The 25,812-nt window shown below is 47.8% G+C and overlaps 1 protein-coding gene and 7 non-coding genes across 10 annotated transcripts; all 8 read left to right on the top strand.

Annotated features, from left to right (window-relative positions):
• Positions 1 to 402: 402 nt before the first annotated feature.
• Positions 403 to 475, top strand: TRNAV-CAC. Its single transcript has one exon. It is a non-coding gene; the product is annotated as a tRNA-Val (tRNA).
• Positions 476 to 1,013: 538 nt separating this feature from the next.
• TRNAV-AAC lies at positions 1,014 to 1,086 on the top strand. The gene has a single exon. It is a non-coding gene; the product is annotated as a tRNA-Val (tRNA).
• A 2,110-nt stretch (positions 1,087 to 3,196) lies between these two features.
• On the top strand, positions 3,197 to 3,268 carry TRNAE-CUC. The gene has a single exon. It is a non-coding gene; the product is annotated as a tRNA-Glu (tRNA).
• A 340-nt stretch (positions 3,269 to 3,608) lies between these two features.
• On the top strand, positions 3,609 to 3,681 carry TRNAK-CUU. Its single transcript has one exon. It is a non-coding gene; the product is annotated as a tRNA-Lys (tRNA).
• A 2,348-nt stretch (positions 3,682 to 6,029) lies between these two features.
• TRNAK-CUU lies at positions 6,030 to 6,102 on the top strand. The gene has a single exon. It is a non-coding gene; the product is annotated as a tRNA-Lys (tRNA).
• A 3,819-nt stretch (positions 6,103 to 9,921) lies between these two features.
• LOC115337901 (E3 ubiquitin-protein ligase TRIM7-like) lies at positions 9,922 to 24,799 on the top strand. Of its 3 annotated transcripts, none has more exons than XM_030006330.2 (8): positions 9,922 to 9,956; positions 12,303 to 12,729; positions 13,579 to 13,674; positions 15,080 to 15,310; positions 17,456 to 17,478; positions 18,051 to 18,166; positions 18,989 to 19,024; positions 22,003 to 24,799. In XM_030006330.2, exons 1-8 carry the CDS (start codon positions 9,937 to 9,939, stop codon positions 22,515 to 22,517), a joined length of 1,464 nt encoding a protein of 487 aa, XP_029862190.1. In that variant the 5' UTR covers positions 9,922 to 9,936; the 3' UTR covers positions 22,518 to 24,799. The 3 variants fall into 3 exon arrangements, with proteins under 3 accessions (XP_029862190.1, XP_029862188.1, XP_029862187.1); XM_030006328.2 differs by lacking the exon at positions 9,922 to 9,956 and adding an exon at positions 10,002 to 10,241; XM_030006327.2 differs by lacking the exon at positions 9,922 to 9,956 and adding an exon at positions 10,002 to 10,241 and having other exon boundaries at positions 12,168 to 12,729.
• Positions 24,800 to 25,481: 682 nt separating this feature from the next.
• On the top strand, positions 25,482 to 25,554 carry TRNAT-UGU. Its single transcript has one exon. It is a non-coding gene; the product is annotated as a tRNA-Thr (tRNA).
• A 170-nt stretch (positions 25,555 to 25,724) lies between these two features.
• TRNAP-UGG lies at positions 25,725 to 25,796 on the top strand. The gene has a single exon. It is a non-coding gene; the product is annotated as a tRNA-Pro (tRNA).
• Positions 25,797 to 25,812: the final 16 nt, after the last annotated feature.

Below are 25,812 nucleotides of genomic sequence, written 5' to 3'. Positions count from 1 at the left end.
TCAGGTGAAACGCCTGATCAAGGCACCAACGTGTTGTCTCTGGACGGGGCAGCAGAAGCAAGGGGCTCGGGGTTTTTGAGTGATTTCCAGGAAAAAGATGAGGCTGTTTCTGCCCGGTTTGGAGCCAAGGACCTTTTGCGTGTGAGGCAAACGTGGGACCGAGCGTGCGACACCCTGGCAGGCAGCGGGGCAGCTCCGTGCTTTGGGGTGATGCTCCACAAAGTGGAGAGCAACAGGCAGAGCAAATGGTCTAAACCGAAGCGGTTTTGGGGTCTGGGCTGAGGGGAGCAACGTGGGAGAGGAGTGCATTTCCTAGAGGGGCTTGGGGTGCTTGGGAGCACCCAGCGAGGGAAAGGGGGTCCACCCCATTCCAGACAGGGTGCAAAACCCCCAGTTCACCCCGTTTCTGTAGTGTAGTGGTTATCACGTTCGCCTCACACGCGAAAGGTCCCTGGTTCGAAACCAGGCAGAAACAGCCCTTTTTTACGGTTTTTCCCTCCCTGCCTTGCAACTATTAAGGGAGTTGGGACGTTGTGTGCGAGGACGATGACACCCGCGTGTCATTTAGCTCTGGTGTGGCCAGCCGGAGAAGGGACCTTGGCCCTGCCCCTTGCAAAGCGATGTCTGGAGACTCCTAGTCCTCTCTGGAGTATCCCTGGGGAAGGCGTCTTCGTGGTGCGTTCCGTCCCTTCAAAATGATCTTGAAGTGGGGAATTCCCTCTGTCTGTCAGAAGCAGCACACGTGTTGGTTTTCCCTTGGCCGTGTGCATTGCTTTGAGCACCCTCAAGAGCTCATGAAGAAGGGTGGCCCGTATGGGTGTTGGGCGAGGGGCAAGGGAGAAGTTTTTGTGTTTGTTGTTCCCGGCAGATGAGGGGAAAAAAAGGAGAGTGAGAAGGAGGAAAAAAAGGGCAAACGGGTGTGGGGAGGATCCCTGGGAATGGGGAGAACTCAGTGAAACCACCTTTTTGTTCTGCATTTCCAGAAATAGGACCCCCAGGAGGACCTTTTCCAGGTTTCTGTAGTGTAGTGGTTATCACGTTCGCCTAACACGCGAAAGGTCCCTGGTTCGAAACCAGGCAGAAACACGGGTTTTGTGTTTTTTTTCTTGTCTTCTACTCTTTTCCACTCCTGTCTGCAATGTGCTTATAAAGGACATCCATATGCTCTTTTAGATTGGATGTCGTGCTTATTTCGGGTTGGTTTTGAACCTGAGACCAGTGCAGGGCGTGAGGTAACTGCTTTGTCACAGCACTTTTACATCCATAATTTCAGGCATTTTCTTTTTCACATGGATAGAGAGGAAGAATTTGCATTTACATCCTGCTGCTTCATCAGATCTCATCTTTTTCCATCACCTACCTTGATACAGAGAAAGAAGACTGTATTGTCATGTCCTGAGCTCACACAGAGTGATGCTGCTGTGCCCTTGGGGACCATCAGCCCTTATTCCTAATGTGGAAAGACCAGATGCCCAGCTGAAGGCACTAATGAGCATTAGTGGCCCTGAACATCCCCACCTGGGACACCCCCACATCCCCGCCCCCTGCTCATGCCCCGGGGCTCTATTTAAGCTCAGTCCTGAAATTTTTGCCTTTTTTGCAAGCTGCTTTGAAGGAGCATTCCTGTATGGCTGTGGACACTGCTGATCCACTCCATAGGCTGTATTCCCAGCTTGCTTTCAACCTTACCTGCTGCCCACAGACTTCCCTGCTGCCCTCGCTCAGGTACCATAGGACAGACCATGACTAGAGAGCCCAGGGTGGGAATTATCCAGCATTGGGGGTTATATGCTAAGGGGGTAGTTTTTTTCTGCTGCATAATGATGAATGTGCTGTCTCTGCATGATATTGGTTTTGTTCCTGGGATGCTGCTATTTCTCTGACTTAAATATTACTTAAATATTTCTCAGCTCTTTCTCTTGCATCTTCACTCTCCCATCCAGCCTCTCTCTTGTCCAGGTTGAATTTCCTCCCATGCTTGAGTTGTGGCTCAGCTCCATTCCTGGATATTGTACCCAAAGATATGATTCTGCTGTGCTCAAAACCAAGCAACAAATTTGTTCCCTTCCCCCTGACACATTTTGCATTCATTCATCCCACGAATAGGCTGAAAAAATAAGACTGTGTGGAGGATGAGACTTTGCAGTCATGCATTCCTGCTTCTGGATGGAATTATTTGTTCTTGGGACATGACCTAGAACAGCAGCCAAAATCTCAGCTCCACATTCAATTAACTCTCTGGAGCACAACCCACTGTCATTAAATCTGGGCTTTTCCCTCCTTGCTGTATCTCTGCTGACCTACATTGCCATGTGGCTTTTGTTAAAGCTCTTTGCTGTTCATATTTCCATTCTTCCAGAAAGTCAGATATAAAGAGCCTGGCAGGGGAAACTGCAGCACTTTTTCTGCTGAACTGTTTTCATCCTCCTCCAGTCTTATTTCTATTCCAATTGCAGATATGTGCCAATATAATGTTACCTGTACTGTGGCATGTTAGGAGTTGAAGTGAATCTCTTCTGAAAATGGAGACCGTCCTGTAAAACTTGGAGATCTGTGTGCAGTAGTTGGAGGAAGAGGTCTGTGTAATGACTGAACTGTAATCAAACAGGGGAAAGATGCCCAAAAATGAGGAAAAAGCAGTAAATGACCTGAATCCCAAGGATCAGACTGATCCCCTTGCAGCAACATCTTCATCCACAGCGCTGTGTATTTTTTATAGAGCTACTGAGTTGCCAGTAATCTGCTCTCTTTCACCCTTATATCACACCCAAGAAGTGGAGGAACTTGTGGCTTCTGGGGTGTTTTCCATCCAGTTGAATGCATGGAGATGAATCCAGCAGCTGGAAAGTTGGGAAAACCTTCTGCTTCTGATAGGACCAGACAGAAACCCCACGTGTTTGAAGATAGGGTGTCCCCAGGAGGAGGGGGGAAAAAAGGCATTTGGTGGCTGCAAGACCTTTCTGAAGTAAATTCTGGACTCCCAAGTGTTGGAGAATCCACTGAGAAGGGCCCACCGCTGGATGGCAGCAGAAGACAAACCTAAGGATGTGTTGGCCTGGGAGGATTTTACCATTTAGCTGCTAAAGGAGGAGGAAAACAGACAGAGACCCTCCTGTGCATCAAATACAACCTGAATCTTTTGTGTCCCCCATACCTGGCGTTATATCCGGGGGAAAAAAACACCAGTTCTCACAGCTCCCTGGTGGTCTAGTGGTTAGGATTCGGCGCTCTCACCGCCGCGGCCCGGGTTCGATTCCCGGTCAGGGAAAAGCGATTTTTACGGTTTGGGTTTTTTTTATTTGTTTACTGGAACCAGCTGCGCAATGCGGAGCATCCCGAGTCCGTCCGTCGTCCGTCCCCCCCCCCCCCACTCTTGTCCGGTGGCCGAGCTCTCCCGGGTGTGGGTGCAGGGTCTGGTTGGATGCAGACCAAAGGGGACTTGGCACTCCAGCAGCCACAGCAGAAGAAATAAAACAAATCTGCCAGGCTGGAGCTTTCCCGGCTGTAGCCTCTCTCCTGAGACGGACCCCCCCAGGTTCCCCCCGCCCACCGCACTGCCTGCATCTGCGCTGATGCTCAGAAGCTGCACCATCCCCTAATTCGCTAGAGCCCGGCTAGCTCAGTCGGTAGAGCATGAGACTCTTAATCTCAGGGTCGTGGGTTCGAGCCCCACGTTGGGCGTTCCACTTTTCTTCAGCTCAGGGCTCCCAGGAAAAATTTTGGGGTGGTTTAACACGGGCCGGAGCACCAACGCTGGGACGTGTCATGGGAAAAGGAGGGGAAGGAGCTGCATCTCCTGACAAATCCAGTATCATATGGGAGTCAGGGTGGCTTTCCCTTCCTCTGGAAAGAGGAAAAATGCCTTCTATCTGCCTCCTTTCTCACCCTTGCCATCATTTGTCTCTGTTTTAAATTCTCCTTCCACCTTCAGTATTGCAGAGTGATTCCTACTTGCTGTTATATCAAGCCCTAACGTTGTTATTTATTATTGCTTTATGCAGTCTTTGAGCCATGTAAACCTCTCCAGACTGGAACTGGGTAATAAATAGGAGCAAATCCAACCCCAGGCGAACAACAAGGTGTTACCTGCTGTACCAAATGCTCTCAAAGTACCTGATAAATCCCAGGAAATCCACATTGTTCAGTTTACAGCACAAAGCTTCTAAGCACAGAACCCCCCCAATATTTAATACCCTATTTTCTTATATTTAATGCCATAGATTGAGAGCATCCCTTCTGGTTTAGATCTAAGCCTTTTGCTCAACAGCAGAGGATGTACCACATGTAAGAGCAGGGTGAACAGTGCTGTACAGCAGAGACGAAACCAAGCTGAGCTTCACACTAGGAAAGTATTACAGAATACTTATCTCCTGAGTTGTCTGGACCAGGATGAGCGTTGAACTCATGCAAGGACCCAACCCTCTGGGAACTTCATCCACTTTTCTTTGGTTCTGGCTGCCTGGAGGAGTTGAGCTTGGCTTCATGCTTGAGAAAATGCAGGTATCGTGTATTTGTGCTGTCAGCACAAGAACAGCTGCGTAAACATTGCGTTGGGGTTGGTACAGGTGAAGCCAAAGGACTTGGAAATAACTTGGAGCAGGTAGGCAGGTTTCTTAGAATCATGTCCTAATTAAACATGTCATTACTTAAGGCCATAACCATGCGGCTTAAACCCTCCAGAAAAGAGATCTGACTGTGGACACCAGCCTCCAGGCTCTGTTATGAGCCATATTTCTCAAGCACATGTGGTCCATGAGTTGTGTTGGTTCTTGGAGCACTTCTTGTTGCATTAAGCAAGCATCCACCCACAGGAGTTGTCAACTGGCTTTCAGCTACCCATGTCCCATCAAGGCCATGGCACAAGCTTGTTTGCTCCATATGGAGTAATGGAGCAGTTCATGCAGCTCTGCCACCCATCTGTGTTTTAAAGGAAGCCAACAATCCTGGTCCACAGGAGCCTTTGGCTTGAAGGGGTGTGAGAAGAGCATGTTTTAGCTATTCCAGGTCCCATGCATGGAGTAGCTCAGCTGAGGAAAGGCTGGATAAGAAAATTAAAACCAGAAAAATATAGGCAAGGAAAGGAGAGAATGGGAAGTGCTGAAACTTTTCTCTTATGCAAAGTCCTACTTGCAAGCTTAGGAGAAATGGGCTCTAGGATCAGGTGAATGTTTCCCAGCCCTTGGGTTTTTTCAGTCTCTTCTCTGCTCCATGAAAAACTGCACCCAGTGGGATAAATAAGTGTGATTAAACATGAAGCTGAAGAGGGAGGGGGGTAGAGAAGAGTGGAGGGAGGGTTTGCTTTTTGGCAGGACCCCCAAACAGGATGAGGCACGTCCTTCTACCCCTGTTATTGGTGCTATTTGTGGAGGAAAACCCCAATTAGCTAGTCTCAAAAGGGGACTTGTGAAGGTGCTCCTTCACAAGCAGAGAAGGGCTATAGGCTTACTCAGAGGTCTATAAAAAAGACCCTCTTTGGGTCTTTCCTGCAGAGTTAACCCTGGGTTGACTTCACCCCCAGCTCCCAACTTTGTTTCTCTGCACAAAGGGAGATTAAAGGACCTGACAGCCTGTAGACTCACCAATGTAATGAATGACTCCATGTCCTGGAAGGTCTGTCCGGGCTCGGTGAGGAGCTGTGTTTGCCCAGGTGCGAGCAGAAGCATTGTTCCCACAAAACAATATCCCCTGTTGGCTCTGAGGTCGTTCAGGCCCTGAGTCAGCCCAAGTGCAGGAGAGGAATAAAGGCAGTGGGGACGCAGGGACGGTGGATGCTCGGACCTTGGAGGGGAAAGCAGAGTCTGGTAAGGGACCCTCTCTTGGGGTTTTGCTATTGGGACTTTTCTGTGTTGTCTTTCTGCATTTTGTGCCTGCTGGCACCATCCCAACACACCCTCTTAAATCTCCCAGGGAAGAGCTTCGACTTATTTGAATACCCCTACTTTTATACTTGTAAAATGGGGCACTTTACTAAATCAGCACTGAATTTACACTTTCAGCCAGAAAATTAGTGGAAATAGAGGATTTTTGCAGCCCGGCTAGCTCAGTCGGTAGAGCATGAGACTCTTAATCTCAGGGTCGTGGGTTCGAGCCCCACGTTGGGCGCTCAAATTTTTTTCCCTTTCCCAAACCTGCCTGTTTCTGGGTACAGACATTTGCTGGTGCTACATCTAAGCAAGAGGTGGAAGCATCTTAAGAAATAAAGAAATGAGGGTTTTTTTCTCATAAGATCATTTTATTCACTTGGGAGATTTCTGCCTTGAAAGCATGGCTAATAAAATTAATAGAGCAGAAAGGTGGAATTGCCTGTATTTCAGCTTTTTAAGGTGTTTGAGGTTTGTCTAATAATGTGCTTCAAGTTTCTCTACTTGTTTTGCCCCAAAAGGGACATCACAAACATCCATACTATGAGGTTTTTGCCTGATTGGTTTTCCCCCTGCTATAGAAGGCTGATCACTGAGGAAACTCATTACAGGGATTAATAAACTGCCTGAGCCATTCTCGTTCATAGGTAACCCTGTGCTGGGCTGAGGTGCAGCTGGGAGGTCAGGATCTGTCCCCTTTCCCAAGATGAAGGTGCTCTTCATGGGGCTGACCCTTGTCTTGTGCATTGGAGTTGGTAAGTGGAGGGTCACAGTTAAATGGGATTTAATAAAGGGCAAGGGAATATCTGATGGTGGTTGGATGGGTCTTGCCAAGCTCTTGATGTCTGCAAGGTTGTCACTGTGTGAGCTGGGTGTCACCTGCTCCGAGTCTACAGTCAGTGGAGAGAAATCTCTGCAACTGTTTTCATCACTGCTTGAATGAAAATTACTTTCTCTCCACTCACTCTCCAGAGGAGCTATTAAATCCGAAGAGACCTCCTCTGGGCCAGGAGCTTCAGCTGTAGGTTGCTGGATCCTGGGCTAGATGTACACCTGCTCTTCCCCAGAGAGCTGTTGTGATGGTCTTGCTGTGGATGAACCCCATTTCAGCTGGATGAACCCCACCCCAGAGCCCACATCCACATTTATTCTCTGTGGGTCCATAGTGTGGTTTCTTCACCCAAGGCCATGTCTGTCTGCAAAGCTCTGCCAAGAAGGGTTAAGTGTCTGTAGGCATCATTTGCCTCTCCTCTACAGATGAGGGCTCTCATTACCAGGTCTGTTAGTGAAGGTGACACTTGTAGAGCCCACCAGGGAAAGGACCATCTTCTCTGGGGTCACCCCCACCTTATTGTAGGGGTGTTTGAAGCAAAACTCCCCACAGCTCTGCAGAACAGAGCCCCAGGTTCATTGCCTCTTCTCTGTCTGCTGCAGTTGAGGCTCTTCAATGCAAAGTCTGCAAGTACAAGATTCCCTTCATTGGATGTTTCCGGGGAGCAAATGAAACGACTTGTGAGCGAAGGGAGAGATGTGCCATCATTAAAACCTCCCTGGGTACGTAGTGTGGGGGTGTCAAAGCCATTTGTTTCCTTTGGTTCAGTGTGGGTTGTCCTTGTCTTTGGAAAACCAAATTGATTTGCAGAATGAATGAGGATGCAATGATGAACCTGATGTGGGAAAGGGCTAACACAAGGGGCCAAATTCCATCTCTCGATGGAGTTTGCCCTATGTATGGTTAAAAAAAGTCCCTTTTAGGCAAAGAAGAGGCTGTCTCCTGAAGAAGCCGTGTGGTTTTTTTCTGTGTGTGCACATGCCTTACTTAGCTCTTTCTCCTAATTAAAACAAGCAAGGTCTGACTTCATTTGGGTGCGCTATTTAAGGGGCTAGTTTCTCATCTGGTCACTCCAAAGCCCACTGCTGATTTTTATTAGTTAATACTGCTTTCTTCTAACCATGGTCCCTCTCTGCCCACCACCTCTGTAGGGAAGGTGACTCTCTATTACCAGCAAGGCTGCACCTCTGCAATGAACTGTGGCCGAGAACGGGCATCCGACGCAGAGTCCCGCCTGACATCCCGGTATTCCTGCTGCGAGACGGACCTCTGCAATGAAGAGTGGGATGAGGACCCCAGAGACTAGACTGCAGCGGGGACAGGATCAGGGCTACTGATGTGGTCCAGCCATTTCAATGCTATGAGTCCTCAATTTAATCCTGAATGATTATCACCAACCAAATTAGGATGGTTGGACCCGCTCTGTCTGCAGGGCTCCCCTGTGCATCTGGCCTGATTTTGTTTCAGCTCTAGCAATAAACTTGCAGGCTTATAACTGGCAGCTGAATTTGGCTCGTGTGAATGTTTTCCTTCTCCAGACAGACTCTATTAACAGTTCTTCAGACTCAGCATTCCTGGTGGTCTGGAAGCAGCTTGTGGCCCTGAACATAATCCTGCTACTAAAACCCCAAGGGCAAGCCAAGGTGCTTTCCCCTGGTTGCATGCCATTTTTTTCTACAGTGCAAGGCTGGGAACTTCTTTGTTGGGAACTTTTCACCAAGGGTTGCAAAGGAGAGCATCAGGGAGCCACTAGAAGCAAAGAGAAATTAAAGGACATGTATATCTAGTAGATATTAGTTATTTATTTCACCTGTGCTAACCTAAAATTCCCTTACTAGTCAACAGAAGTTGAGTCATCCATCTAATGTAGACAATGTAATCCATTGGATGTACATCCATCTAATATAATCAATGGCCCTTCAGGAGGTACCAAACTCCTGCTGTTGACTTCAGATGAAACCTAAAGGAACAGCTTGATCAGTTCAGGACACCTGTAGTTGCTGTCTGCAGCCCAAAGGCCCTGAAGAGGAGAGGGCAATGCATTATAGGCAGTTTTAAAATAAATGAGCTTTTTTTAACCTCACCCATATCTTTGAGGGCAAAACGTCTGTGGTGGGAGAAGAAACTGTGAGCATAAAGTGTGGGAATCACGTAGAGGTGGAGATTCTGCTGTTGTCACTGTCTGGTGTAGGACAGTGGGTGTTTTGGACTTTTTCTGTCTTATTGCAGCACAAGGGAGAGGGGGGGAAAGGGAAAAGAGGGTTTATTTTTGTCTGAGGCATTTGTAGGTAAAGTTCAGTGCTGCAAGAAGTTATTTAGCTAAATGACAGATCATAGGTTTTTTAATGAAGATAAAATCCTGTCTACTGCACTGGGGAGCAGAGGGATGTTCCTTTTGATTATTACCCTCTGGAGAGTTTGTTTTGCAGATAAACTGATGGCTGCAGAGATTCCTATGTGGCTGTGGGGGCTTCTTCCTTGTGCAGATATGGGTGTCTTCTGGAGCCAGGTTCAACTTCCAACCTGTTTCTGGAATGGGAAGTTTGGAGGATACTCCTTCCAGCCTTGGGACTGACCCTGAATCTCTTCCATTCAGTCTTGTAGCAGAGTCCAGTTTTGGGTTAAGCAGGGGGAACACCAGTGCAGAACAGTGATTGCTCACCCATGTTCTACCTGGAAGCACAGGCATGAGAGCTTCAATGTGCCTGGACTCACCTAACATAGGACAAAACTCCAAAGGATGATCAGCCCCAGGATGGTTTGGTACCAAAAGCCAGTCCTGCAAGAAACGATGTTATTAGCTTGCGTTTTCCTTTTGTTTTCCCTCCTCCTTGCTGTTTTGGATGTCCCAACCTCTTCTTAACTAAACAAGCCACCCATGGTAGGTGGGAGATGTCCTGCAGGAGATGTTTCTGCCCTTCTTTGCATGTTGCTGCCCCAAATATGAGCTGGGAGATAAATCATTCATTGATGGCTTTGGAGGAGGGATGAAAAGCTTCATTCCTTCCTGAGTGCCCCTGCTCCTCTGGAAGGAGGGATGGGGCATTGGAGAGGGTTAAAGGGCTGCAGAGACCCTGTGGAGAAGGTCTGGGCTTGGAGACAGGTGGAGGGAGGTGCTAGAAATGTGATCCTGGCTCTGGGCAGGGAAAAGCGCTTTGGCACAGAGGAGGAGAGCAGAGCTGGAGCAGCTGGGGAGGAGGAGGAGTAGGGAAGCGAGATCGGTGGGTGCCCAGGATAGATGCAATGGGGGAGGGGAAGGAATGGTAAGTGAGATGGGGGGGGGGGGGGGGGGGTGACAGAGGGGACAAATGGGGCAACCAAGGGCTGGGAAGGAGCAGGAGATTGAGCAGCGCCAAAATGTCAGAGGCATCCAGGGCTCGGGCTGGTTTCCTTCGTCAGAGCATGGTGGAGCGACTTCCACGGGCTGCTTCCTACTGGGACCACTCAGCCACCAGGCTCACCCCCCACCTGCCCCCCACTAGCACCCTCCCAATGCAAAAGGTTGGGCGATTCGGGAGGATGCCCCTTTCCTACGCCTCCGCTCCGAGGTATGCGGGGTCAGCTGGGGAATAGGGAGGGCAGTGGGATGTGCTTGTCTGTCTGTCCAGAGGTTGTCTGTCCTTTTTTTTCCCTATACCCACCTTATTCTCCTTCTGTTTTTCCCACGGGTCTGCCCATTGCTTCTGTTGAGGTGTCTTGCTTTTTTTTTGTTTTTTCCTTTGCTATTTATGCATCTCTGGATAGCATATGGATTTCTCTCCAGCTCATAGACCACTACCTCTTCCTTTCTCTCTGCAGATATGTAATCAAAAATGTATGCATGACATGGGAAAAAATATATAGTTAGTGTTTATTTGCAGATCAAGAGAAATGGAAGGTGGAAGAGAAGGCAATTTCCCTTCCACATGGAGTGATGTGCATGTGCCTACAAATATATATCAATTTATATGAGAAGGGGTAGGTAGATAAATATGCACAGAGCTGGAAATGGTTGTCTGCAGAAAAATTCCTCTTCCATAGGGAACTGTGTACATATAAACGGGTATAATTGCATATAAAGGAATATATGTGTGCACATATGTATGGCCCTCTATATATATGAGTCTCTGTGTGAATATATACATATAAATATATATATATATATTCTGCTACTTGCCTGAGTCATTTGTTCTGTCTTATTTCTGATCACAAACTAACGTGGGTCATAGCAAGCACCGGTATTTAGATTTTATTTTCCTGTGAGAAGATGAGGGATTCCTTTCCAAGCCCAGAATTGTCTTTAAACTGACACAAAAAAAGCTCATTTCTAGTCCCAAGTGAGTGAGTCTGGATTAGCAGTATATGCATGCCTGAAGTCTGATGCTCCTGTTTAGCAGATGCTAGAAAATGTGAATGCCAGAAAAGTTTTAAAGTTACACGAGAGGTTCAAGTGGAGGATGGATACTCCCCTCAGTGTTTTTTCCCCAATTGCAAAGGTATCAGGATGAACGCAACCTGTAATACAAATCAGAAACCCTTTGCAAACCCCTGGCATCAGGACACCAAGACTAGTTTTGCTAATGTAACTCCTCCAGCACAACCTCTGGAGTTGGGGTTTGTCTCCCCTTAGCTCCAGATGTCTCCAAGGGAAAGATCTCAACCTGGATGTGTCAGATCAACTGGGCTGACTTTGAAACCAGCATTTATGGATAGGATCACTTGATCTGTTTTCAAGTCCTCATTAGGAGAAGATGATAATTCTCCAGAACTGCCTGCATTTCTCTGTTGATGGTAATGTGACACACCCCCCAGTAACTAGATGACTGTCATTCACTTTTATCTCTGTTCTCCATAACAAGAGCTTTGGTGAGCTGCTCATGTGGACATGACCATGTTATAGATAAACCCCAGCCAAGGAAGGTTCTCATATGATAATTATCATTCCCATTTAATGCAAGACCTCCAAAGCTGCACACAATGTTCCTGGAAGACAAAAAGTATTTTTTGAGATGCAGGACCCCAATCCAGAGCTTAATCTTTATGGATTTGGGAAACTCACCCCCAGATCTTGATATGGACTTTGCATCCTTGTGTATTCCCTTTCTCCTGTTGCTTTTTATGGTCCCTGTTGAGCCCTGGAGCTCAACCAAGTCATCTGAGTCCCAAGCTGAAGCATCAAGGGAGAAATGGGTCTTTAACGAGAGCTCAGATGATTACCTGGATCAGAGCCTAGAGCAGCTGCTAAACACAAGCCTCAGGACTCAGATCTTGCATTTAGCACCAGGTCAGCCAAAAAGCAACGAGACCCAGATCTGGTGGCCATATCCCAAATGATTTCCCTTTTCCCACCTCCCTCCTTAAAAAAAAAAAAAAAAAAAAAAAAAAAGAAGATAGGGAGCCTAGTATTTGTGGGGGAGCAAAGGGCAGGGATGTACATTGCTTTCTTTTTCCTTCACCTACGTGTTGTCCCCTAATGCTGAGGTCTTCATTACCAGTTTAAAGAAACCGGACACTGCAGGAGTGACCTCGGGCAGCGGGCTTGTTCCTGGAAGAGGAACGCCCACTCGGGGCTGGATGCCAAGCATTCATGTTCCGCATCCAGCCCCGGTGAAATCAGTCCTTGCCTGCAGGAGAGAGGCCATGGCGGCGGTGTTTCTGCCTGGCAATCTCCAGGATGAAGCCACTTGCTCTGTTTGCCTGGAGTTCTTCAAAGATCCCGTGTCCATCGAGTGTGGGCACAACTTCTGCCGGGCATGCATCATCAAGAGTTGGAAGGACCTAGAGATGGACTTCCCCTGCCCACAGTGCCGAGAGGTCTTCCAACAGAAGAGCTTCAGACCCAACCGGCAGCTGGCAAACATGTCCGAGATCATCAGCCAGTTCACCCTTCGCGGGGCCAAGGGTGCCGAGGAGGACGGGCTCTGCGCGAAGCACAGGGAAGCCCTGAAACTTTACTGCAAGGACGACCGGAGAACCATCTGCGTGGTGTGTGACAGGTCCCGGGAGCACCGTCCACACGCCGTGGTACCCGTTGATGAGGCATCTGAGGAGTACAAGGTACCTGTCTGTCTGTCTGTCTGTCCGCATGCCCTGAGGAAGACCCCCCCAGGTCCTTCTGCCTCATGGCGGTATGCGTTGCACTGTGTGCTTGTGCTCGCTCGAGTCCCCGCGCGGTCAGCTGGCTTTCCCATGCTCAGCCTTGTGCTCAACCACCCTGCAATGAGCCGGCTGCTGCTTTGTAGCCTTCCAAAGACCTGGAAAACCTGTCTCCTCTCCAGATATGCAAAACCCTCTCATGCATTCACATCATCTCTGCAGCTGGGGAGAGCGTGGGATTAAACATAGGGCAGCCAGGAGGCTGTGAGACAGAGTTTCTCCTGTGCAAGCAACTGCAAAAGCCCTGGGCTTGAGCCACGCGAGCATCACGCTGCAAATGCTACCTGCGGGCACCCACCTTATCGGTAGGGTAATAGCTGATGGAGCAAACACCCACATCTATTTTAGGTCTGGGCGAGCATCCAAAGATGAATCTAAGTTGATTAAAGGCAGGCTGAGTTTTGCTTGTGCCAAGAGCAAACGCGGGGGAGGTGGTAGCAGCAGCTGATGAAAACAGTGCATGCACCCTCCCCTGGCATCCTCTGCCTCCTTTCTTTGTGTTCGCTGCATGCGCGTGAGTTTGTGGCAATCCTTGGGAGTTGCAAACGTGGGTGTCCGGGTGAATGTGGGCAGAGCTGAGCCAGACTGTTCACCCGGTGAGAGTGTCCCCGTGTCTTCCTTGCAATCCTGCTTGTCTTTGCATGGCTGCAAAGAACAAGCTGTGTGCAGGCAGAATAATGCAGCAAAGGAAACCAGATGCAGCAAAAGAAAGAAAGAAAAAACAGTAATATCTTCTTTCTTTGTTCCTAGGAGAAAATCCAGGGACGCTTGGATTTCCTGAAAAAGGAGAGGCAAGAGCTGCTGGAGTTTAAAGTGAATGATGATAAGAAAACCCAGGAGCTGTTGGTGCGTGTCCGCAATGCCGTGCTCTGGGGTGGTGGGGACAAGGATATAGGTTGGGATGCGTGGAGGGGGCTAGGACCCACCAAGCCACCCCATCTACTCCTTACCACTACTCTGTCAGTGCCCAAAAAAGGCAAATGGATGTTTTCCTCCTTCCTTCACCACCAGGATTGGTAATACATCAGCCACTGTCTTAGCAGGCCAAGGGGATGGGTGCTGGAGCAACGCTGAGAGCTAGGCTGGCTGTAGGACTCTCCTCTACCTTTCCTCCCTCTTCCTCCTCTTCCTCAGCTCATTGTCCTTGGGGCAGCAGAAGACAGCACAGCCTTTCCCCCACCCCCGGCTAATAACACCCCTCCCAGGCCATGACCCCCCAGACAAGTGGCTTTGAGTGGCTCGTGTCCCCCCCTACTTGGGACAAACACCATCAGGCCACCCTGGACTCATGCTTCTGCTCTACCATCCCTGTGCAACAGGGTTATTACCACAATTTGCTGGGTTTTTTTCCAGCTGGCAGGGCTTGAAATAGCACCAGCCTGCCAAGAGCCATGGTTTCATACATGACGCAAAAGGCAGAGCGTGAAGGCCCATTTTTTGAGGGCCAGGCGGACCTGTTGGACCTGTGCTGAAAGGCAGGGTAGAGTGAAGCAACCAAAACATGTTCAACTTCGTCCATGCTGCCAAAGAGTGCACTTCCTGGAGCAAAATGTTCCCATTTGCCCCTGGGCTTTGTCTCAAGGGGGACTTGTTTGTTTGCTTGTGATGACAACCCAAGTAGGAACTGGAATATTGGCAGAGCTGATAAACAGGAGATCACACCAAGGCAGGGTCTGGGGTTTATCTGAGAATATAGATGCCCCCAGGGAGGGAGAAATGTTGCTCTGAGTGCGTTTTCCTACACAACCCCTTCTCCCAGTTTGGGTGGTGGGACCAGCAGATGGTGACAGGGACTGGGGAAACCTCTTGGCCACCAGTCCCCACCTCTGCTTCATTGAGTGCTGATTAACTCCCCATCACCCCAAGGAAGAAAAAGGAAGCCTACATGTCCAGTGTAGGAAAGAAAAACCACCTGAGATCTGCTGTGGAGCTGAGGTATCTGCCCCAGACATGGTTTGGTGCCTCTTCCTTCCAGAAAAGCATGTGGGGACACAGCTGCAATGAAGATAATGGCTGTTTGTGGAGTAACTGCCCATGGCCTTTGCTCTCCCATTCCCACCCCTTTTCAAGGCCTTTGTCCAGGCATGCTGCATGCAATATCTCCTCAACCCTCCCCAGATGAAGGCACCCAGTCTTGCCAGCAAGCAGCAGCAATGACACTGGCAGGTGCTCCAAACTCACCAGGTGGCCCCTCTCCACCCCAAAATCTTTGCACCAGCTTAAAACCCTTGTTGCTGCATTTCGTTCCCAGAAAACCATTGAGAACGAGCGGCAGAAGCTGCTCTTGGAGTTCGAGAGGCTGAGGCAGTTCCTGCACGACCAGGAGCACATCCTCCTGGGGCAGCTGGAGAAGATGGAGAAGAACATTGCCAAGAGGCAGAACGAGAACATCACTGACCTCTCCAAGGAGATCACACTCCTCAACAAGCTCATCACGGAGCTGGAGGAGAAAATCCAGCAGCCCATGCTTGAATTCCTCAAGGTGAGACGTTTGTGATGAAATGAGCCTTCAGGTCTCAGTCTTGTCCCTTCTTCATCCTTTTTAATTGTGTTTCTGGATCCTGTAGAGGTGTTTTGAGGATAAATGTATTTTTTTTCTTTTTTTGACACCTGTAATGAGCAGATAGTGCATGGCAGTGTCTGAGTGCCCTGAGCTCTGCTGCACCAGCAATAGCACACAGCAACTATCTCTGGCTCAGGAACATCCTAAAACAGAGGTGTGCTCTTCATAATTAATAGTCTCTGATAAATTTTTCTTCCATTAATTTGTCTGGACCTTTCTAGCACCCACAAATTCCCTTTTCAATGTGTTCAAAGCTGAATTAGAGCTTGCATGAAGATCCACCACAGCGGTACTGGCTAGATCCCTAAACCAAGGAAATCCTTTTGCAAATCCAGGTCTTGATGGGTTTGCAGCACTGAAGGTTTGTGGCATGCCAACTCACAGATGTCCACTCCTCCAGCTTAAAGGCATTGGTGAGGGCTTGGGATGGAGTTGAGTGTAGAAGCACGTGGAGCTGGGCTTAGCAAGACATGGCTCCTTGCCAGTTTTTGCAGCGGAGTTCTGGCTGCAGAAGGTTGGCTGGGACCCGAAAGCAGAGCTGGGTTTTCAAGTCAAAATGAGCTATTAACCAAGCTGGAAAGTATGAGGGAGAGAGCAGATGGAGTCCAGGTATTGATTGCACTGCAAAGAAAGAAGCTGGAGCCAATCCAGCCCTCCCTGTTACCCAAAGTCTCCTTTGCAGATGAAGTGGAGTTTGAAAAACAAACCCAAGCTGCCCATCCCAAAATCAAGCAGTCCTGTACCCCACCGAATGGCAAAAGGCTAATGGGTGACCATCTTTAATTGACAAAGTTTTGATTAAGTAGATTGTGCTTCTGGTGCACATAGATCTGCATGGAGTTAAATTCCCTCCAAGGGAGTGTTGAAAGCACTGTAAATATTTGCAGATGGTTTCAGTACTTGGCTGTGGGTGAAAATTCATTTCATGTGGTCTTTGTTCAGCTGTCACCATTGCATGCAAAAATGATCCTGTAAAAATAGGTGATTTTTTCTTAAAAGGCCATGTTGGAAATCCTTAGCCAGCTCCAGAGTCCTTTCCCATTCCCTTGGAGATGGGTACAGCTTTGCATTGCGTTTGAATCACGCCCAGCGTGCTCGCCATGGTTTATGCCCTTCTTTATATTATTTTAAAGGCATCAGAAAGGGCAAACAGTGTCATGGGCTGGACTGAGCATGGGTTTCATCTCAGTGAAATTTTGCCTTGTAGCAACTATCTATTGAGGGTATTTTAGCCTATAATTTACCTTCATAATCCACCCTTCCTGAGGGCAAATAATTTCCACTGTTGGAATATCCATCCCAGGGTTGGATGACTCACCCCCTGGAGGTACCCTAAACTCTTCTTGGTGGTGACTAGACCAAGGAAGCCCAGATATCATGGAGACATAGATGTGTGAGTTTAATGCCAGCTTTCTAGGTGGCCGAGTTATGGCAGATGATGTCCCTTTGGCTCTTAAGCAGGTGGATACTTGCAGGTATCTTTCTGTATCTCAAGACTTCACATGGGACAGGTTGGTAGGACTTCTCAGCAGTGGGAGATCAGAAGAGAGATCCTTAGAGCATCTCAAAGACTCCCAGATGCCTACACCTGGGTTCACAACAACAATGGTCAAATAATGGAATAGAAAACAGGTTTTGGTAGTCACCACCCTAGAAGATACTCCCAGCTCACCTGGGCAAGGCCCTGGGCAAGCTGGCATGTTTTGAGCAACGGGTTGGATAAGAGACCTCCAAAGGCACCTTCCAAGCTAAACCACATCATGATTCTATGGGCATAAACCTGGAGTATTGTGCATAGGAGCATTTGGAAGGCTTGGTCCCCGCCAGAAGCAGCTGGATCTTTAGTTGCTGCAGATAGTTCAGTGGGATCTGGTGGGACTGTGGCCTTGCAAAGCTGAAAGCAAACATCTGAGGCATGACTCCATGCCTGCTTGTTGCAGCCGTAAGGGATGGACGTTCTGGTTGGGTTTGATGAAGGGGAATTGCTCTTGTGGTCTCTGAGCCAGGGGAGACATAGCGCACTTTGCACAATGATTTCACACGGTCTCTCTTTTTCCTTTCTAGGATGTTATGAACATCATAAGCAGGTATGGAGTGCTGCTTCTACCCTTCCTTCACACTTTTTTCCCCCACCAGCACTGTTCAAAGGTCAGTGTTTGCAGTCCAGATGCCCAGGGAGGCACTGGGGTAGACGGAGCTTGCCTCCCTACTCAGAGCAAGCCCTGGGTCTCTTCCAGCTTCTTGGAAAACTTAGCGTTATCACCAAGTCTTTTCCTACCAGGTGGTTTCTTCAAAGGTCAAGCAAGACCAGAAACCCCAAGTCATCTTATTTGCCTGATATGTAATTCACCCAGGGCAATAGTTTAGGCACCATTTAAGCTCCAAAAATGAAATTTCAGCTGCAGCAGGAGCAGCTGGGTGGTTGTAACCCAGTACACCCTTTCCAACAACCAGCTGAGGGGGTTTTCAAAGTTGACATGTAAATCCTGGTGTCCTGAGCCCAAGCAGGTTGAAATCCACGTGTGATCCTCGCAATGTGATGTTGAGCACTTGGACAGACCGCTGGTGGGATGGGGTGGGAGCATTGCACACTACCAACTACAAATGAAAAGGAAAGGGGGGGAATAGCAATGATTTTCTTATTGTTTTTACTTTGCAGAAGTGATGATGTGAAGTGCCAGAAGCCTGTACCAGTATGCACGGATATGAAAATGCACATCTGCAATTTCTCCCTCAAGACCGTTGTCCTTGAGAAAGTCTTAAAGAAATTCAGAGGTACGTGGAAATGAAACCAGGGCATTTAAAATAGGCCTGGCCTTTACCAGGCGTCAGGGAAAAGGGATGAGGAGTGCTGGGGATGCTGCAGATGTCTCAAGGTCCCTTAGCACATGCCTGGCCAGCAGTACTAAAATAGGAGAGTAAACTGTGTTGGAAAGGACTTCTGGAGATGTGCATGAACAGAAGGAGACTCACCCTGCCAGCGAAGGAGTTGCAGGATTTATTAAAGAGGGAAAAACCTGAACCTGGCACATCAATTTTAGTACAATAAACCCTGCGATTTTCACATCTTGAATAGTTTGAGGCCGGGCTAGCCAAACTTTGCATTTAAGGAACCCCTTGCAGCAACGCAGCAAAGCCACGAGATGGTGCTGAGGGATTCGGAAAGGAAGCAAGCACCAGCAAGAGCAGACCCAGAAGAGAAAAATTCCTAAACGCAAACTACGCCCTGGAGCAATAATTGGCTTAAAAGATTGTACTACAAGTTTGAAACTCACAATGCAACGAGGAGAACAAAATATGGCAAGCACGATAAATAAGGGTTAAACAAATTCTCTTGATGTCCAGAAGCTTTTTTAAAAACAACAACAAAAATTAGAATATATTTAGCAGGAATTTCCCCTGTTGCTTGTCCCCATTGCACAAGCTGGTGGGAGCTGGCGTTGCTCCATCCTCAGATCTTGTTCCCTGTCGAGTCCCACATCGGCAAAGACGGCACTTTGGCAATGCGGTGTGGGTGTAAAGGTCCCCATAAAAGATTTTGTGGCTCCCTCTGACTCTCTTGGTGTTGCTATTTACTTGCTTGTCTCTTCTTTTCAGAAAACCTGCAAGATGAACTGGGAAGAGGTGAAAAAGGTAAAAGGAATATATTTAAGACATAGCGCCTTGGAGCAAAGACTTTAAATTGTGGTTGTATTTTGCAAAGCTGGTTTTGCAAAGCCAAAGAGAGGGAGAAAAAGAAAAAAGGCACTCTAGATTTCTTTTTTTTTTTTTTAATTTCTTCTCTCTCAATGATTTCCAGATCCAGCCTGCTCAGTTCGAGAGTCAAAAGACGATTTTTCTAGCTGACGCCGGGGATCTGACAGCTAAGCTAGGTCCTTTCTGCCTGTTTACACTTAACAAAACTACAGTGCGGAACAGAAAGAACAGATATTTGAACCCCAAAATGGTTTCGTACCCTTTCAAGCCACAACTTGCTTTAAGTCTGCTGGATTTGCTCTGTGGCCTGTGATCAGGCTCCTATTTCCACTGGGGTTTGGGATGGAGGGTGTGAGCACTCCATAATCTACTCCAGCGCAAAGTCAGATGACTTAAATTCTGCAGAAAGTTGTTGAAATTGTGGCTGTGGGCAGGCAGTTGCTTTCAGATCATGCCAAGCTGGAGAAGACTTGCTCACCAGCTCTCCTAGGGTTGGCAAAGGAGCAGTTCACATGAGAGGTCATGAATTTGCAACCTGCGAAACCAGCCCAGATTGACTTTTTCAATGCTGGACGAGCCTCTGCTTTGCTTCATTGGTGGCAGTGAGGACAGGGGAATGCCAGTGAACCGGGAAACCACAGTGATGGGCTCTGCAGTGGTTCTGGCACCACCTTGATCCCTCTGACCTTGCGCTGCAGTGGGTGCAAGGCACGGGCAGGTGCTGTTAAAATCTGTCCCCATCCTCCAGCTGCCTTGACGTGAAGGTTCCATAGCCATGCCCAGATCAGCCAGAATTACCCCAGCAAAGCAAAGCCCTCTTTTAGAAGAGACGGCTTATTCTTGCTTTTAAGATGATAGTCTTCAGCATGGGGTTTGCAAGGCCCTTGGGGAAGGCAGAGGAGGACAATCCATGGGTTGGATCCTTTCCAAGGACCATGCAGCTTAGGGGGGCGAGACTGCTCACAAACATCCCCAGACACCTCTGGAAAATGCTAAGGGGTTGGCAAAAAAGGCTGATGACCACCATTTAAAAGCAGAATGGCAAAATGACCCTCACTGCATGTCCGTGGTGGTGTGTGTGCATGTGTAGAGGTATAACTCGGCTGGTGCACTATACCAGCAATCCCTCTGCAAGCGGATTGGGCCAAGGCTTATGCTGCAGAGAGCTGGGGGATCAAGGGGTGAGGAAGAGACCAGCCAAAACCCTGTAGCAGTTGTTGAATCCCACTCCTCTGACTGCCTTAGTTCATCTTTTCCAAGAGCTTTGAATGCTCTTTTTTTTTTTTAATATGACACCCGAGCTCCTGGAGTCATATTATTCTTTTTTTTTAAATCAACCCAATCATCATTCACAGCCCCTGGCAGCTGAGTTGAAGCTCAAACCCAAATCCTAATCACTCCAGCAGCTGGAGATGCAAAAGGAAGGAAGGAAAACACTCTTTAAAGAAAAGATTGGCATCAAGGAAATTTGCTCATCAGTGCATTTCCCCTAACTTTTGCTAATGGACACTTTGAAAGCACCTATCTCTTGGTCTGATATAATAGTGCAAAAGGCAGGAGATGTTATTTTAAAGCCAATCACCCAATTTTGGGGAGCAACCTGGTGCTTAAGTTTTGAAGGAAAAAAGGACTTACCCTTTCCTGTGGTTGCTATCACTTTTCTGACCCTGTGAAACACCATGAAGCTTTCAATCCCATCATGGGTCTTTTTGGACTTCATACGCAATTTTCAGGCCTAAATCTATGGATTTTGAAAGAGCATAAAGACCTTTAGCTAAATAAACTCTGGTGCAGCATTCAACATGTTTCAGCTTCTAAGGTCCCATCTTAGATGCCCCCAGAGGCAACTTTGCTGACTACAACCACAATTTGAGGTCACTAGCGTGCTCGCTGTTTCCTTTGAGCCTGATTTTGGAAGGGGAAAAGATGTTAGTATCAAACTTCATCTACATGCATGTTTCTTTTGGGCTGTCCAGATGTGATCTGGTGTGTAAAGGTGACCTTAGATCATGGCTTTCCATGAGGGCTTGTCATCATGGGGTAGTTTGGGGACAGATACTCAGCAGTTTATGATCTGAGAGGTGTGCATACCCCATCTTGTGTGTGGTGCATTAGATGAGCCAGAAACAAAAAGAAAAAAAATATCAATTTCTTTGGAAAAGAAGTCCTGACCTAAGGTCCATTTTTACTGTATATAATTGCTAATCATTTGCATGTGGTTTTATTGTGTTCTTTGCTCCTAATGTCCTTCTGTTGTTGTTACCCCATTTCTTAGCAGCAGCAGCATGAGTTTTGGCCTTCCATGAAGGCAATTGGGGTGTCACTGTGGGAGCACAGATGAGTCCCCCCTGGTCAGTGTTTGTGGGGTGTACTGGCTGGTGGCATTGCTCAGCTGATCAAAGAGCCAAAGACTACAATGCAGTTGTAGGTCTCCCTCTAGGATATCCTGAACCAGACCTTGGTCCTCATTTGCCATGGTTTGCTTTGCCGTGTTGTTCTTCACCTTTACCTGGTGGGACTTAACCCCTAGTGAGGATGTGAAAAGGTGAGGTAGATGCTTGTCCCATATCTTTCACTGGGGCCTTCCTCACCAACCACATGTAGCTTGTCCCTGTGTGTGGGAAGAGAGAAGCAGCGTATTTGTTAACATCTAAAATTACTCCTCTTAAAATTAGCCCCAAGCCTCCAGGCTTCCTGCAGAGTCAATGGTGAGAGGAGGCATCTCAAGAACCTCAAAGCCAAACCAAGGTCTGAACTTGGCTTTCCTTCACCACAGACTGTCTGGGGAGCTGAAAAGGAGCAGTTATTGAGGTTGGGATGTGGTTCAGGAACTGATAAAAACATCCCCAGTTTGGACTTTTAATTGTCAAAAATTCTTATTGAGTTACTATCACTGTCACTGCTGTCATCAACAGAGGACCTGACCCTGGACCCTGATTCGGCAAACCACCTCCTCATCCTCTCTGCAGACCTCAAGAGTGTGAGGATGGGCTGTAGGAAACAGGAGCTGCCCGACAACCCCAAGAGATTCGACACGAACTCACGGGTGCTGGCTACCACAGGCTTCAAGTCGGGAAGACATTACTGGGAAGTGGAGGTGGGGGCCTCGGACGGTTGGGCCTTCGGGGTGGCCAAGGAGTCTGTCAGAAGGAAAGGTCTGACGCAGTTTTCCCCCGAAGAAGGGATCTGGGCAGTGCAGCAAAATGGAGGTCGCTACTGGGCGGTTACCTCGCCCCAACGTACCCCGCTGTGCCTCAGCCAGAAACTCAATAAGGTCAGGGTGTACCTGGATTACGAAGGGGAAGAAGTCTCCTTCTACAATGCTGACAACATGCAGCACATCTTCACCTTCAATGTTGCCTTCCAGGAGAAGGTGTTCCCTCTCTTTTCGGTCTGTTCTACCGTTACGTACATCAAACTGTGCCCCTGAGATTTCTCATGGGCTTTGCTGAGGACCCGTCTCCATGGTTTTCACTGGATGGTGCCCAGGCAGCAGAGTTGAGCACAAGAGACTCTCAAATCAACCACGCAGTCTGGTTCGTTGTTACATTGGCAGGCAGATAGCTGCTAGATGGGCAACCAGGTAGTCAGGGAAAAATATCACAAGGACGGTCTTCAGATTAGCTTAAAACAGAGAACAGATACTGAAATCATCAGCAATCTCCAGAAGGTTGTGGTCATCATCTTAACCCCATCTCTGAACCAACTCACCTCTTCAGTGAGAAGGAAACCACTGGTAGTTGGTTTCTGGCTCCAAGTCTGATAAGGGATGGGTATTTTTCTTTTCTTGTGTGGGTCTAAGGATCAACATTAAAGCTGGTGACAAGTTTTGGAGTGGAGCCTCCACCCCTTTATAAGTGTCAATGACTTAAAAATGAAATGTTTAGTGGGTAAATGTCCTGTGGGAAAGGTGGAGAGAGTAACACTGAGCAGGACATGTTGGACATCCATCCAAAGACAGAATAGGCAAAGCTCTTTTCTATTTGATCAAGTGAAATCAAATTAGAAAGTTTTGCTCCTTCTGAAGTGAATTTAATGGGATTTTCTATTGTTTTATTATGCTATTGCTCCCAACAAACTGTAGTCACCACCTCCATGCCAAAAGTGGAACTCCTGCCCAGGTGCCTTCACTTCTACAAGACTTAGGAGGAGGTAGTTCGGCTAATTAACTGGTCCTACTGGATGTGAGCAAGACCCATGTTTCTGAATTTTGGTGCTCCTGTGTAACTCCTCCTGAGGTCCCCTCTACGTAGAAGATGTTGTTTTCAAAATAGCCCCTCAAGGTTATCCTGCTTTGCCCATAGTAATGAAGATTTCAAGTGCAGAATCTTGTATTTCCTCAGGCTCTCTTTACTGCTCAGTTCTCAGCAAAATCACCCATTTACTTTTGTGTTCTGTTTTCTTTTTCTGGAGTTGTCACTCTTTGCCAAGACAGCAAATGTTTAAAACGTGGCTTGCTCTGTTCACTGTTGTTTTTGCCAAAACAAAGCAGCCTTTAAAAAATAATAAGCGTATTATTGTCTGAAGTGATGAAAAATATGGTTTCTGGTTTTGGGGCATTGTAGGTTGGCTTTTAAACCTTTTCTAGAAAACGCTAGTCCTTTTTAGGAAATACATAGTTGGGTCAATGGGGGCAGCTTTTCTTTAATCAAGAAAAACATGTCCTGGCTGGTTCTAAGATGAGAAAAAAGACATTTCTGTGCATAGCTGATCCTCATAAGTCCAATGATCCTCCAACGCCAACAATTTGTTGGTTGAACAAGTGCATTTCCTATGTTTTAGGGGGTTTAACCCCATCTCTGCAGTAAATCCATGTTGCAGCAGCAGAATAAAATGAAAATGCTGTAGCTCTCTCCCAGGGCACACAGATCCTGTGTGCGCAGCTGGGTGGTTGCCCTAAACACCTTCAATTGGTTTCCACCAGCTTGTGCCCTTGATTGTGAAGATATGCTGTCTATCAAAGGCCACCTTAGAAAGTGACCCTGCAAAGGGTGACATCAAAACCCAAACAGACCAGAAGTGGAGTGAATCCACAAAAAACCATGTTTGTGTTGCTAACTTGGTGAAGAGGTGCTTTTTTCCCAGGTTTACAAGTGTATCTTCCCATGCACCATTGAAGGTTTTCTCTGTGCACAGCTGAGCCCTTAGCTCTGTCCCAAATAATGGAAATCTGACCAGGAGCTACTGGAGATGAAGCACAACTCATCTCCTGTGAGATATGTTAATGCAGGATCAGGTGAATTTAAGATGCCATTAGTCATAAAAAGAGGTGGGGGTGACTGGTTTAGGCATGAACATCTCCATTTTCAGCTGGTGGGTTGTTTCCTGAAGGTCTACTTTTTTTTTTTTTTTAAATGAGTTTGGCTTTAAATCCACATTATTTAAAGCTGCAGCAACTCTTAGAAAGGTCAAGCTGTGAAAAGGTGAGCAAAATGCCTGAATTTTCTAAGCTCCATCCACTGCTGAAGCTATGCCACTGTAGAAATGATATAAATAAATAAAAATCCCTAGTATAAGAAAGGTATTAGCAGGAGACACGGTATTTCTTATGTCGTGACTTGGTGTTTGTCTTGTCGGTACGTGAGAAATGCTACTTCAGCAAACCAAAACTACTTTGGTACTTTCTGCAAGCAGAAAACATCACCCGAGCGGATTTGAAACCTCCCAGATTGTTCCTAGCCCATGTGCTGGAAATAAAATTTGAAGGTGCTACCTGTGCTCATCTTCTCCTGTTTATTATTCCCGACTGCTAATGGGCTGGAGAACATCAGAATTGTGGTTTGAAGGATTGTCCTGCTCAGAATTTAAGTATAAAGAAAGAATTTAAGTGAAAACATGTATGTATTGGCGTGGGGGCATATATATATATATACTGGGGTGGTTTGGTTTTTTTCCCCCCACATATGTTTATGTTAAGCACAAACCCAACATTTGCACATTCCTTAAATTAGTGCTGCAATAGAAAGCTGAAGATAAAGACTGAGTCGACCTTTGCCTTTAGACAACCTTAGAGGGGAGAAATGGGCATCACCACCCAGGTTATACTGGCAGCAACGCAGAGCTTTCCTTGCTGCCTGTACTTTGGCCAAACGTCCTGCAAAAAAAAAAAATGCTGCTGCAGGTGCCAGGGGCTGAACCCCGACTCTCGTAGGGGTTCAGTGTAGGGACTGAACCCCAATTTTTGATGTTATAGGGGTGTGGGCTGTACAACACACTGGTGGTTTCTGGCTGCGCCGTGCTCCTTGCTGCTGCTGTTTGTCCTTGTGTTTAGCGGAGCTGCCCCAGGCTGGTGCCTAGGACACGTTTTGGGGGGGTGATGGAAATTTGGGGGCGATGCAGCCAGTTTCGGGGTTCCCCCCCTGGTGACCACGGCGGAGCCACTTAGTACTGTGCCGGCTCCATAGCTCAGGGGTTAGAGCACTGGTCTTGTAAACCAGGGGTCGCGAGTTCAAATCTCGCTGGGGCCTCAGACCTTTCTGTGGTTTTTTTTTTTTTTTAAGCTCCTCAAAAGCACCATCATTTTCCTCCACGCCGGGATCGGGCGGAGCCGCGGGCGGCGGCCGAGGGGGCGAGTCCGGGACCGGGGCGGACCCGCTCGGAGCACCGAGAGCCACACCGGGAACATAGATCCTAACGCGGCTCGTTGGTCTAGGGGTATGATTCTCGCTTTGGGTGCGAGAGGTCCCGGGTTCAAATCCCGGACGAGCCCTTTCTTTATTTTTCGC

This window comes from Aquila chrysaetos, unplaced genomic scaffold (genome assembly GCF_900496995.4).
Source record: "Aquila chrysaetos chrysaetos unplaced genomic scaffold, bAquChr1.4, whole genome shotgun sequence".
NCBI lineage: Eukaryota > Metazoa > Chordata > Aves > Accipitriformes > Accipitridae > Aquila > Aquila chrysaetos.
The sequence above is the reverse complement of the archived record's forward strand: the minus strand, read 5'-3'. Positions and strand labels throughout refer to the sequence as shown.